The sequence below is a fragment of the Glycine max genome, chromosome 6, assembly GCF_000004515.6.
Source record: "Glycine max cultivar Williams 82 chromosome 6, Glycine_max_v4.0, whole genome shotgun sequence".
NCBI classification, from domain to species: Eukaryota; Viridiplantae; Streptophyta; class Magnoliopsida; order Fabales; family Fabaceae; genus Glycine; species Glycine max.
Genome location: NC_038242.2, coordinates 2,762,204 through 2,776,400, shown reverse-complemented (window position 1 = coordinate 2,776,400; position 14,197 = coordinate 2,762,204). Strand labels below are relative to the sequence as shown.

The 14,197-nt window shown below is 33.5% G+C and overlaps 2 protein-coding genes across 2 annotated transcripts; one reads left to right on the top strand and one right to left on the bottom strand.

The window, feature by feature from the left end:
* Nucleotides 1-335: 335 nt before the first annotated feature.
* Nucleotides 336-3,174, bottom strand: LOC100806180 (serpin-ZX). Its single transcript, XM_003528182.5, has 2 exons — nucleotides 2,644-3,174; nucleotides 336-1,415 (listed from the first exon to the last, which is right to left on the bottom strand). The coding sequence occupies exons 1-2, from the start codon at nucleotides 3,031-3,033 to the stop codon at nucleotides 636-638; spliced, it is 1,170 nt and encodes a 389-aa protein (XP_003528230.1). The 5' UTR covers nucleotides 3,034-3,174; the 3' UTR covers nucleotides 336-635.
* A 6,232-nt stretch (nucleotides 3,175-9,406) lies between these two features.
* LOC100781215 (protein NRT1/ PTR FAMILY 4.5) lies at nucleotides 9,407-13,438 on the top strand. The gene is made up of 6 exons (XM_003527662.5): nucleotides 9,407-9,500; nucleotides 9,705-9,783; nucleotides 9,874-10,091; nucleotides 11,176-11,622; nucleotides 12,009-12,133; nucleotides 12,261-13,438. Exons 1-6 carry the CDS (start codon nucleotides 9,498-9,500, stop codon nucleotides 13,105-13,107), a joined length of 1,719 nt encoding a protein of 572 aa, XP_003527710.2. The 5' UTR covers nucleotides 9,407-9,497; the 3' UTR covers nucleotides 13,108-13,438.
* The last annotated feature ends 759 nt before the right edge of the window (nucleotides 13,439-14,197 follow it).

Here is a 14,197-nt window from a genome sequence, read left to right as displayed (position 1 = left end):
CTTCAAGAGAAAATCCCTGAAAACTGAAATGCATTAACAAATTATAGAAAATTTCCAGATTTCAAATCACATATCATCAACTTTTTACTACTCTTCTACTATCCTACTATAGCATTAACATTTGGTTATTTGCGAATCACACACGGCTATTACACTCGTGGCTAAATAACTCACAACAGTTCATTAGCGTCAACAAATGTATAAAACGGTTAAATTGTTAGCTAATATAAAACGGTTAAATATGTTGGCGTCAACCAATAACCGTTAGATTAGAACTGTATGAGGCGCGGTTGAATTCCAAACTCTGTAGAGGATCCAATTCAATCAAGGAGAGATAAGAGAAAATCCCTGAAATGCATTAACAAATTGTAGAAAATTTCCTGATTACAAATCACACATTATTTTTAGTACCAGCATCGCACTATGATATTTGGCTATTCGCATATCACCCTTGGAAGACGAAATTAGTTAGACAACGCCATACTCGTAAGTGTTCAAAACTTAAAACGGTGATCCATATGTACCTTTTTACCTTCTTAAGCCACATGTGAAACTGCCAGAAATTTTGGATCATCCAACCATAGGTAAATCAAGACAACAGAATAGGAGCATAAGTTTTGCTACCAATGTTAATATTATTCAGCCTGAGGATTCAACACCTGTCCGATAAAGAGTACTGTTCCAGTTAAATCTTCTCTGATCAGGAACAAGAAAGGGTGGTCAGCTACAAAGTCTATTTCAGTTGGAAACATCGCACACCCAAATTGTATAGTTGCAGCGGTGGCCGCTGCAGCTTCAGTGCCTTCTTCATTTACTTCTATAAAAGACTTATGAAATATATCGGAAACAAACAAGTTTTGACCCACAGCAGAGTCCACCATTTCTGTCAAACCTCCAACGGAGAAAGGCAAAACCACTCCCAGCTCCTTCAGCACATTAGAGGCTTCAAACCCAAAAGAAATTTTGAATCTTGGGATCCTGAAGTCTCCTACTTCCAATTTGTTATTAGGAAGCTTGCGTTCCAAGAACCCAGATTCAGAAGCCAACTTCTCAGCCAAAGCTAACAGCCCATCTTTTGTTTCTGGAAGGAAAAAGTACATGGTGAATTGGCGCTTATCTTCACCTTGCTTGTAGGGAAGACCAAGGACTTTGAAACCATCAAAAGCCCTAATAAACTGATTCTTCCTGCTCGTCATGAAGGGAACCCTGATTGAACGGCCATCAAGAAGGTGAAAATCATAGTCTTTTGTTATCGAAGAATCAAACTTTTCATTCCATGCTCCTTTGAAGTACAGTGCATTTGCAAAGATGAGTCTGGTTGAACTGTCAACTGATCCAGGAGGAAGAAGGTCTTTAACAAGTCCATTTGTCTCCTTTTCAGCCCATGAATTAACTTCATTGGCCACTTCAACAGCCTTAAATAGTAAAAATCATTAATCAAATTTAAAATCATTTGTATAAATAGGCTTTTTTTTGGTTTGTTAAGCATTTCAATAGAAGAATTCATGTCTTTACTAATCTTTTTTCTTCTTCATATTTATGCTACCAAATCAATTAGATACAGTGCAGATCAAATATGACTACAACAGACAAACAATGAGGAGAGTTACAAATCAGACCATGTCAGGGAACAATTCTCATAGAAGTTGACACTTATCCTGCTCTAAAATCAATAGTGACATGGCAAAGGATCTGGAGATTTGTTTTCCATCTAGTACTAGATTATAAGAGCCAAAGCCCAGAGGTTCATTGTGGCCAGCTGTTGCAGCACTTGTTTGGCATCTTGTTTACACACTTTTTTGCTTGATCACACACTCAGACTCAGGAAGAAAAGATTAGCAGGTCTAGTTTAGTGCTTGGATCAATTTTAAATTGGTAATGACTACAAAGATGACACTTGAATGTTTTCCATATTTTGTGGTCAGCAGCAAGGCTGTATGATCAGAATAAGAAGCATGAGATACCTCTAAATAGCCACAGAATTCAAAAGAATGGAAAAAGGTATTCACATTTTACACCGTCACACACAACGTTATCTTGTGTTGAAATTTACACTTTTACTTTATTTAGTTAGAAGGCAGCGAGGATCAAAGTCTAATATCTTGTTTGGATAAACTTCTCTATAAATACTTATGAGAAAAAAATGAAATAAGTTTATCTCAAAAACTAAAATTAATTTAAGCACAAGTTAATTTCCGTTTTTGGAGAAGTTAAAATCATCTACCTTCTACAGAAGTTGTAGAAGTTGATTTTAACTTGTGCATAAGCTAATTTTAGGTCCCATATTATGAAAGAAGCGTATTTATATTTTTTTTCTCCTTATTTTATTCTCTTACAAGTGTTTGGAGAGAAGTTTATCCAAGTAAAAATTACTTGAAGAGAAGCTCTACTAGTTCCACGTCATGAACCAACTAAATTGAAAACCATTGGATAAAGGCATACTAAGGATCTGATACTTGTAGACTTGATCCTTTAAAGGAAGAGCTTACTCTCTACAGTGGAACAAAGAGTTTTCAAGTGACTTACAAAAGAATTTTAATTTTAGTAATTATTGAACAACTACAAAAAGGGTTTTCCTTTAATATAAAACATATCCAATGCTACCACAACAAGGGGATGAATAAAAGAGGGAAATAAAGTTACCTTGGTCTGGAAATCAACTGAAGCCAAAGTGGCCTTGTAATCAGCACTGACAAGTTGTTTGAAGGAAGGGAGAAGCGAGAGGGATTGCTCAACCCACACGCCGTCGGCGAAGGAGAGGCGAGGCCCGCCGGCGGGAGAGGCGTCGGAGAGCACGACGGCGAAGAGCTGAGAGGCGAAGGAGTTGAGATGATCGGTGGATTTGGATCGGAGGAAGGAGAGAAGCTGATCGAGTGTGGGGCCCTTGGAGCCAGCGGCGATGATGCTCAGAACAACGTGCAACGACAGCGGCGAATACACGAGGTTCTTGTCCCGAGCTTCTTTCGACAACAGGAGCTTTGAGATGCTCAGGGCCACGTCGGTTTGGTTGCTTATCGATTCACGGAGGTCCATTGTTGTTTGGATTTTCGAATTAAGTCAGTCTCCGAAGACGCTCAACTTATTAATATAACTATCAGGAGGACAACCGTGTCCGTGTGGCGCCCCCACTTTGACATTTCATTTCACACTTGTCTCCCTGCGTGGCTACGCGTATGCATAGGGATTAAGTTTTCGAATTTCGTGTTTATGATTTTGGGCCTTTCAAGCTTCAAGCAGGCCTATGATATTCACACACAGCTGTTTGTTCTTAGTTAATTTTACAAAAAAATGACTTTTTTTTTTTTTACAGAATCTTTACAAGACAATGAAAACTTGTTTCTTTTGTGTATCTTGACAATATACATAATAAAAATTTTCGTCGTGTATCTTTATATAACGAAAACTATTTTTTGTTAAACCAGCGGCATGCAAAAATATAACAAACGGAATGATGCTAGATAATAAATAATGAAAATGTAAAAATTAAAGGAAGACTGGGCAGAGCAATACTTATAGAAGAAGAAAAAATGAGAGAATTTTTAAAGAGAAAATGAAGAGGTGGGATTGAAGGGTGTCTAGAGAGAAGGGGGAAGAGAATGAGGAAGAGGAGGGAGTAGAATAGAAATTTTAAAAAATTTTGAGGGTGAAAATATTAAAAAGGGAGTCAAAAAATCATTAGTTGTTGTCAATAATAAAATCAGGCCCATGTTTGACATACTACTTCGTAGGGTTTTATATCCTACACCTCCCTAATCGCATCCTGCACCTCCCTTGTCCGTGTCAATTTACTAGACTACCCTCAATGACTTTGCACCTCCTTCCCAAACCCTAACACCTCCCTCCTCCTTTCCCACGACGCCCCTCCCTCCCGCAACTGCTCCCTCCGCGACCCACTCCCTTCCCTGCAACAACTCATCTCCCTCTCGTGACCCCACATCTCTTCTTTCCCCTTCAACCCTCTTTGCAACGCGACACCACAAATTCTCCTTCCCCTTTCGCCATAGTCATTGAAGGTAAGTTGAACTCTTCTTTCTAGTGTGGGGTTTGGTTTGGTTTCTGTGGGTTTGGGGGTGGGTTCTGAGTGCTTGTGTTTTGGTGTTGATGGGGGTTCACTATTCCCAAAATGTCCTTTTTGGAACAAGCATTCCTAAATACCTATTCCGGGTACCATTCCCAATATTTCTCTTCTGGAATAGGGGATCCATAAATGAAAATGCTTCACAAATAAGAGAGAAGACTATGTACTTGGACTACCTCACCGGATAAGACAACACTTTTGCTACCTCCCTCATGGATGAGAATCACTGCAAGATGGAGAAAATACTCATAAAGTTTAGAGGTTGAATCGTGGAGTTGAATGATGAGCTGGTGGCAACATCTAGTGGTCGTGAAGTGGAACAACTCATTGGTGGGGGTGTTCAACGCTGAGGAGGAAGAGGATATAAAAAGGATACTTTGGGGTTTTTATAAAATTGGAAGGTGCAGGATGTGATTTGGGAGGTGTAGAATATAACACCCTACTTCGTAAAGTAGAGTTGTTGAAAATGGCCCATTACTGCTATTTTTTTATTTCTACAAATGAGCTGTGATTGCTTGTTAGGCCATTGTGTGATTGCAGAAGGTTCTTCTGTTTTATCAACCCATGAAAGCATAAACTAGCATTTGCTTAAGATTCGGTGAGTTGGCTTGAGGGTTTCACACTCTAAATTAGGCATGATAAAAATGGGTTAGGCTTATTCAATACATTATACTTTATTAGTTATTTTGGTACGAGAGCTATATAAGCTTATGCATCAAGTCTCTCTTATACATTAAAAATGTAAAATAATTAAATAACTTAATCGAGACTTGAGGGTGGGGTTGGACTTGATTGCATTTTGATTTTCCAATACCTAACCAAGAAAAGTTGAAAACCCAATGTCTGACTACTCTGACAGTTTTAAAATTTACCATGCCTTGCTATCAAGCCACAATATCCGGCCTTATTTATCATGTGTATCTAATAGGTTATCTATCATACTTATAAGTGAGGCACTGATTGGTTCAAAGATTGCTCTATTTAAGATGAGGTTGATCTGTTATATGAATTTTTCTTGGGACAAAATTGCATCTCTTCCGATTTTAATTAAATAACTGGATAAAATATCAATTGAGGTTTTAATGCTAATGACTTTTTTATTTTATTTCTGATATTAAGTTATAACAAATGATATGTTAAGAAAAATATTAATTTTTAATTAAGATCGATCCGATTAAATGCGATTAATTAACTTTTTTAGTTAAGGTGAATTATTATTTTTCTCTTTTACATTTGATTGTAGAAGAAGTACTAATTTAATTAAACAAATTATATCTCAAAGATATACAGTGAGTGTTATAAATTATTTGATACTATCTTTTCATTTTTATGAATAAAAAAATAAACAAATTATAATATGCTTAAAACTCCTTATTGGTTGCTTTGTCCCCCATCCAAAATTTGCTTGATTTAAAATTGATTTTAAAACTGTTATTTATTTACAACTAGCCTTATGGTTTGAAACTAATTTAAAAATCAGTTTTTAACCAAAAAAACAGCTTCTTTTCTTTTTTTTTACAAACCAAAAATCAGTTAAAAAAAACTAAATCTGTTTTCTTTAAAAAAAATTATATAAATTTTAAATATAACATATTTAGCGAGATATGGAAAATTTTGGAGAGGGCGATGTGCAGGTTTATTGGTAAAACGAAATAACGGAAAGGATGACGAGGAGCTCCAATTACGTATTTTATAGCAATTAATCCTACTCCCTTCAATTGAAGGCTTGCCCATTAACTCTAGTTCTCCTTAAAAAAATGAGATTTGATTGAGGAATGATCTAATGCGATAGAGTTTTTCAGAATATTTTTTTGGGGTACATTAAGTTGTTTTATTTTGCGCAGCATATGAGAATCCCTTGTCAAAATTAGTTAAATTATCCAATGAATCTCATTCTCCATCACTCATGTGAAGGGAGAAAATAGGACAATGTCCGTGACATTAACCGCCTTGACATGAAGAGTATTGTTGTCATAAGTTGCTTGATATAGGCTTATTTATTTATATTATCATAAATTGCTTGATAAGCTTATTTATTTAAATTATACTTGTTATTATCGTTGTTATAGTTGTACTGTATGTAGAAATAAATCATCAACTTCTTATTATTATTGTTATGAACTTAAGATGACATTTATTTGTACTATATTCTATAAAAAAAAATATCAACTGCGTCCTTTGTAATACATTTAGAAAGGCTTGGCTTACTCAATTTTTTTAAAGCTGAATATTAGTTGTTGATTTGGTAGATTTTTTTATTAGTGATAATGATTCAAACCTGGTTATTAGGAGAAATGGGTTGGACTGATTCGGAATTTGATTAGAAGATAAATAAAATATGATAAAAAAAGATTTTTCATCTTAACTCATTAATATTTTTTTTCAAATCACTTGCTTAATTATTTTTTCTCTATTATACTCTTACTTCTCACCTAACTTTTGTCAAATCATGAAATTGAAGATGAAAAATAATTAATATGTATTTGTTGTAGAGCATAAATAAAAGAGAGTCAAATAGAAAAATTTATAACTATTTAATTTAATGAGAAACGAAAAAATTTATTGTATTTCTTTAGTTTGGGTAAAAAAAATTAAACAACACTTAAAATAAATAGAAAAGTATCAAGCTAGATGTTGACAAAGATGCAAATAAGCAGCTGTGATTCACGAGACATTTGAAGAGAGTGTTTAGAGCAAGCGTTTCAAATTTTGAAATTTTGTGGGAATTTAACATCTACCTTTTAACAAAAACAGGTAAATGTTAACTTGTCCTTTACATCTATATTTTCAAGTTTACATTTGAATTTTTTACTAATACATCTAACGACGATTAGCAATAGTGGTCCACAGTAGAAATTACCGTGATTTTATTATTAATTTTAATTTTAATACATATAAAAGTAAAATTGAGTGTTGGTTAAGGATATTTTATTAGAGTACATAAAAATCTCGTGTTTCTCAAATATATATATATTTTCTGTTCAAGTTTGGGTCATTAGTATACTTTGTCGAAAAATTCTTTTTTAAGTCAGCATCCATTTTTATTTATAACATTTAATTGCTCTATAAATATCACGAATAAGTTTCCACAGTTAATTGCTCTATAAATTTCTCAAATATAATATTTAATTGATCTATTTAATAAATCCATATGTTACATTTTGAGACTTTTTCTCTTCTTGAAATACATCCTTTTTTTTTTGCTAAGCAAATGAAAGTTGTATTATTAAAAGCCAAATTTGTTCCTTAAAATAATTATAAAAATATTTGTCAAATATAATTTATAATTTGAATAGCAAGAATAATGATTATTTTCTATTTGCCACTCTGAAAATTTTATCTTGTTTTATTTTATAATATATAAGAACACATATATTATTTAAAATATTATTATAAATAATATATTTTATAGAATAAAAGATTATATAACTAAACTTTTTATTATTTCAAAATACAATAAACACGCTACTTCCTGGATTCTAATGCCAACGGTAGGAAGCAGTTGCAGCGCAACTTTTTGATTAGTTAATTAACTTACTTACAAAGTTAAAATGTTTGTCTTAATTAACTCTACTTGATAGTCACTCATGCAAAAATACAAAAGGCTTAAATTGGTTGGATTTGGAATATGTTGAGCTGTGATGCTGATTCAATCCTTAACACATTTAATACTATTGGTATTGACATGCAAATAGCGTAGTTGAGATATTATTCTGTAACTATGATAATTATCACAACCACGTCCTTACACTAGATACTATTATATACGAGTTTATTGACACATGTAAATTGAAACCGATTGTTTTATATTTTTATCAATGTAAAACGGGTCTTGCTAATTGCTAATAAGAATGTTTAAGATACAGGTTGTTAAGAAATTAAAAAAATATTGTGGTGAATATAGGAGAATGTAAAAAAAAAATATTAGTTAAAGAACTAAGAAGATAAAATATTTATTTTGAAGATCATAAGAGTGTAAAAAAATCATAAACAACATAATTTTATACATCTTAGTAAAAAAAAATATCCTTTTAATTTCTTAAGCAATATTCGAAGGACATTGGATAATATTTTTTATCAACTTATTTTAAGAGTAACTTTTTATAGTTATTTCTTATTATTGGAATCTAAAGGATAAAATTAGTAATTTATTATAATCAATAAATTTTAAGAAAATGAATGATGAATATGAGAAATAATTCTTAGTGTAAATTGATTCACTCTTTTATATGAAGACTGTATTCATTTTAAGGATATAGGCCAAACTTCTAATCTAATTAAGCAAATCCATAAATTTCTGAATCTAAATTCACGTTGTGTTGTTGCGATGGATAGAAGATTGAGCAGAGCTAATCCTGTTAATGAACAAGTGTTTTTCTAGGTATAAACTAACCTTTGAAATTTAAGGAATCTATCAATTTTAGGACCTATTTATACTCGTACAACAGTATGTATTCGGCTCTATACGGGGGTCGTTTTCTTTTCTGACTTACATATAATATACAAAAAGGATGTTACATGAGCAGCATCAAACAACAGAAGAGACAAGAGCACAATCCAAACAGGAACCATGCAATATAAATGTGCACGCATAATGGACAAACGAGCAAAACGCCAACTTTAAATTAAACAAAGAACCAAATTGACCCGTCGCGTAGTTGCCTAATTCGGACGAAGTTTTGATTGCAGAAAAGATATTTCTTAAGTTTATGCGTCTGCATGAAGAGAACGATTGGCTATAGGAAACATATATGGTTTTGTCCCTAGCTCAAACTAAGTAACAACCTTTCAAATATAGCAACCATGGCAAAAACAAATTATTAGCCTTTAAATCGTCTAAATTTAAGATCCCATATACTCAAAATTCAATAGTAAACTTTTTTTATCTTCATAAAAAAAAATTATTATAAAAAACAATATAAAAAACCTCAAAAATTACTTTTAGCCTTTTGTATGATCTAGCCACAGCACTATATTTAGTTTGGAATGCATTGCCAGATATGAGAATGGAGCTCTGGAAGTTTCACAAGAAGGTCAAATACAGGGATATACGCCTTGGTACATTATACATTCATGAACAAAGTAGTTCAAAGATGCCAATCAATCCCATTAATTAACGTGGTATTCAACCCTACCAAGACTTAATTAATTCGTTCAAGTGATAAAAAAATGATTATGTCAACTAATAAGTTCAAAACAGCCACATTATGGGGGTTGGGCGGGGGAGGAGAATAGGAACTTAGCCCACAAAACGTGACAAAAAATATTTTTCTAATGCCAAGTTGACATTTGATTTTCTTATGGCTTACTTCAATTGCAATTTGCAACTTAATTGGTTCCTATATAAATTTATGGCGAATGAACTACTAATTCCTATAGAAGCTAGCGGCGCGTTCTGTCCTAAAGAAGACACTTAACAATGGTAATTAATCCTTTCCTTTTTCTTGCAAGACATTTTTTATGTTCTTCTAATTGAACCGATCACAAAGAGTAGATCAGTTTCTGAAGCATCTTTAGGCTTACTTTCGTGCATTTAGTGTCATATATATATATATATATATATTCCTCTGTCTCCTTTTGATAGAACTTGCTTTGGTTAATTGAATTTGGTTTGATCACTCACCAGGGAATCTGCAGAAATATGGGTACCCAACCAAGGGTACAAAGAAGGCTAGGAGGAAACAGAGCTGCACTTTTTGTATATGGTAACAACTTGTACCCTTAATTTTATTTGTGGCAAATGTTTTGGTTGTGTTTCTTCAATAAATTGAAAGTATTCCAATTTGTGCATGCAGCTATGGAAGGACTAGAGAACATGGCTTTTGTTGCTAATGCTGTGAGCCTAGTAACTTACTTCTTTGGGTACATGAACTTCAGCTTAACAAAATCTGCCACAACCCTGACCAACTTTTTGGGAACTGCATTTTTACTAGCACTGGTTGGTGGATTAATCAGTGACACCTATCTTTCTAGGTTCAAGACTTGTGTTCTGTTTGCATGCATGGAATTGCTGGTAAGTTGAACTAATATTTTCTCTTACAATTGCATTTCTGGTAGAAGATAAAAAGAGAATTGTTTTCAGCATCATGAATTGAAGTGTTTTTGAATTTTGATTAGAACGACCATTATGGAAGAATCATGTTAATGACCACAAATAATAAAACAAAAATGAATAAGCATAACTTATTTCTTATTGAAAACTTTAGTCAACAATTATAACTATAGTGCTCAATTATTGAAGCACAGCTTGTTCCTTGACTGGCATGTTTCTTTCGGTAAAGACCAACCAATAATATGGCGGTGGGCACGTCTCAAAATCTTCCAAGAAACAGTAGCTTAATTTGAAGTGCAGGATGCTAACACCAGAAGACATTAATTTATTACAACAAAAATAGTATTTAAATTAACGTCAACATCGTACCTTGTCTTTAGTTAAAGAGAATTTGTATTTTTACAATTATTTTATATAAATTTTCGAATAATAGAGAGACAAAAAGAAAAATAAAATATAGAACATGATAAGGGTATGTTTGACTTAGGGAAAAAGAATAAAAAGTGAAATAATATTTTAAGTTGTTTAGTGGAAAGAAAAGAAAGCAAGAGAAAGTTGAAACTTTTCTTTCCTTATCTAGTTACGTAAAAGTATATATAATGGCATAGAGACTCTGAATAAAGAACAAAAATATGAGAAAATAAGGAATGCTTGATCAATATATGTATAAAACATGTACTCCTCTTTTCCTTTTGAGTATGTTCGTTCAACGTTCATAAACAAGCATACCATGTAATGAAGAAAAATATAATAATATTGTGAAAAATGTGTATGAATCATATAGCTCTTAAAGTTCTAAGAGTTTTAACTTCAAATTACCCATAAAATTTTACTCCCAACATATATAAAATAATATTGAAGTTCCTCTTATTGTATATAGGATTCTTTTTAGTTTAAAATTAGTACATTGGACGCTGTAGATCATATTTCATGTTATTTTGTACTCTGAATCAGAATCTTATGATTAGATACGATACAATTCATGATTAAAAAAATCACTTGTGGAGGAATAGAATCCTAATAATAGAACTAATTCTAATTGTAGGGATATGGTATCCTCACAGTTCAAGCACGCTTCCACCAATTAAGACCCATCCCCTGCAAAGATCTGGCACCAACCCAAATGAGTCAATGTGAGGCTGCTACAGGTGGCCATGCTGCAATACTTTATACTGGCCTATACCTTGTTGCTTTAGGAACCGGTGGTATTAAGGCAGCTTTACCAGCCTTAGGGGCTGATCAATTTGATGAAAAAGATCCCAAGGAGGCAGCTCAACTGTCAAGCTTCTTCAACTGGTTCTTGTTCAGCCTTACCATAGGAGCAATAATTGGTGTTACTTTCATTGTTTGGATTGGTGTCAACCTAGGATGGGATTGGAGTTTTATTGTATGCACATTAACAATTCTATTCGCAATTGTCTTCATATGCATGGGCAACTCATTGTACCGAAACAATGTTCCAAAGGGAAGCCCTCTAATTCGAATCATCCAGGTATTATCAATTCCTTTTTTACACTCCCTACAATATACTAAACCACCAATTTCATCTTTCAGATATTATCTTCTTTCTTAAGTGTTCCTATAGTAAGAAAAAATATTTAAGTAGTCGTAAAAGTATTAGAAATTTTGTTAAATATTCGTATTAAAAAACCCTTTTAAATTGATCTCAGAACTTTCCTGAAATACATTAACTTAAAAGATTAAACTATTAATGTAATGGATATTCAATACTTCAAAAAAATAAAAATTTAGACAACACTTAGGAGAGAGGGTGACAGCTTGTGACAAAATTGGTGGTTTATCATTTCAACATGTCCATATACATCAATAGCAAATTTGTTGATACATGTGGGACTCATTTTTTGGTTGTACTATTAGGTGTTTGTGGCAGCCTTTAGAAACAGAAAACTTCCGATTCCAGATAATACAGACAAACTACATGAGATTCATGAAAAGCGAGGAGGGGACAATTTTGAAATCCTTAAAAGAACAGATCAATTCAGGTTATAAAATAAAACAAAGAGATTTGAATGCTCTTATTACTCTAATGTCATCAGACTAGTATTATTTGACTAGAATCACTGTTTTATCAGTTCCTCATTTGGTTTTCTTGGAACAATGGTTTCCCAGATTCTTTGACCGGGCAGCAATTGCTAGAAGCAGCACAGGTGCAGCAACAAACTCAGGACCCTGGAGACTTTGCACAGTGACACAAGTGGAAGAAACAAAAATCCTAATCCGCATGCTACCAATAATAGTCAGCACCATATTTATGAACACGTGTTTAGCTCAACTTCAGACTTTCACTATACAACAAAGCACCACCATGAACACCAACCTAGGGGGGTTTAAAGTGCCAGGACCCTCTGTCCCAGTCATCCCTTTGATGTTCATGTTTGTCCTAATCCCTTTATACGACCGTGTTTTCGTCCCGCTGGCTCGAAGAATCACGGGGATTCCCACCGGAATTCGACACCTTCAGAGGATTGGAATTGGTTTGGTTCTGTCTGCTGTTTCCATGGCAGTGGCTGGTTTTGTGGAAACACACCGCAAGTCCGTGGCCATAAAGCACAACATGGTGGATAGCAGAGAGCCTTTGCCAATAAGTGTGTTCTGGCTGGGTTTCCAATATGCTATTTTTGGAGCTGCAGACATGTTTACCCTGATAGGGCTTTTGGAGTTTTTCTATGCAGAAAGTTCAGCTGGAATGAAGTCACTTGGCACTGCAATCTCGTGGTGTTCCGTCGCATTCGGTTACTTCACGAGCACGGTGGTCGTTGAGGTGGTTAACAAAGTGAGTGGAGGGTGGCTGGCTAATAACAACTTGAATAGAGACAACCTCAACTACTTCTACTGGTTGTTGTCTGTGTTAAGTGTTGTAAACTTTGGATTTTACTTGGTTTGTGCTTCTTGGTATAGATATAAAACGGTGGAAAACGAGCAAGATGATTCAAAAGATAATGTTGACATGGCCTAGGTTTAGATTATTAGGCCTGCAAGATGTTCAGTGTAATTTATTTTATGTTGCTGTTCCAGTAAGTATCTCTATTATAAATATTAGGTCTGCTAGCAAAGCCTGCATAAATGGCTGCTGTGAAAGTGAAACAACCAATGGAAATTACAGAACAGTGTTGGGTTACAAGTGTGAGGTCAAGTTCTACATTAAACAAAAGTGAAAAAGTTAAGTATCATATAAGTGAGGAAAAAACTCATAAATCTGAATCTTAAAGTTTTGGATTAAAGTGTGGTGTCTGTCCAACTTGTCAAGTTTATTTCTGAAACATACACTAGAGGTTGACCATGAAACAGTTATTATTCATATGCCTGTTTTACCGCGACTGGACTGTAAAATGAACTCTTTTTATGATGTATTAGTATAAAAATTTGCATTAATCATAATCATGATTTAAACTAAAAGCTGGCTTTATATTCTTAAAAAGTTGAAACAAGTCTATTCAACATGAGCAATAATGATTGATTATCATGATGTAATCAAGTTAAGTTGGAGCTCAATAGAACTAAAAGCTGACGGAACCTTGTGCAGTAGGATTGGACTTAAAAAAAGGATAATGTTAATCCCCCTGATTTTTTTCTATAACAAGGAAATTAAAAAAACAAAGATAAAATCAATGGTGTAATAAAAAGAGAGATAAAAAGAATTATAAAAGAATATTATAAATTTTAAGTGAAAGAAAAAACATTCCTTAAGGAAATAATTGAACATGGATTAACGCTGGTATCTAGTGTTCAAGGAGGGAAGAACTAAAGATGAAGGATTGGAAAAGAAATTTGGGCTTATGACTTAATGTTTTAAAAACCTGAGGGACTGATATTCTTTAAACAATGATCTCAAGTGTTCTCACCTTAAAAATACAGTGTTTTCATGTATTAAGTCCTTTGTTTGAAGTAAAATAGGATGGAGGAAAATGAAATTAGAAAGGATTGTTTGAAAAACCAAATTGACTGATTCTGTAAAGTTTAAACAACGATCTCAATGTTCTCGCCATAGAAAATAAAGAATTTTGATGTATTAAACATTCGTTTGCTTGAAGTAAAATGGGGAGGGG

Excerpts from the sequence above, each read along its gene's own strand:
- LOC100806180 (XM_003528182.5), bottom strand. The coding sequence starts at position 3,033 with ATGGACCTCCGTGAATCGATAAGCAACCAAACCGACGTGGCCCTGAGC. Across the intron at positions 1,416-2,643 it reads CAGTTGATTTCCAGACCAAG|GCTGTTGAAGTGGCCAATGA; the intron begins GTAACTTTATTT and ends TTACTATTTAAG.
- LOC100781215 (XM_003527662.5), top strand. Across the intron at positions 9,784-9,873 it reads AGCTGCACTTTTTGTATATG|CTATGGAAGGACTAGAGAAC; the intron begins GTAACAACTTGT and ends TTGTGCATGCAG. Across the intron at positions 11,623-12,008 it reads CTCTAATTCGAATCATCCAG|GTGTTTGTGGCAGCCTTTAG; the intron begins GTATTATCAATT and ends TTGTACTATTAG.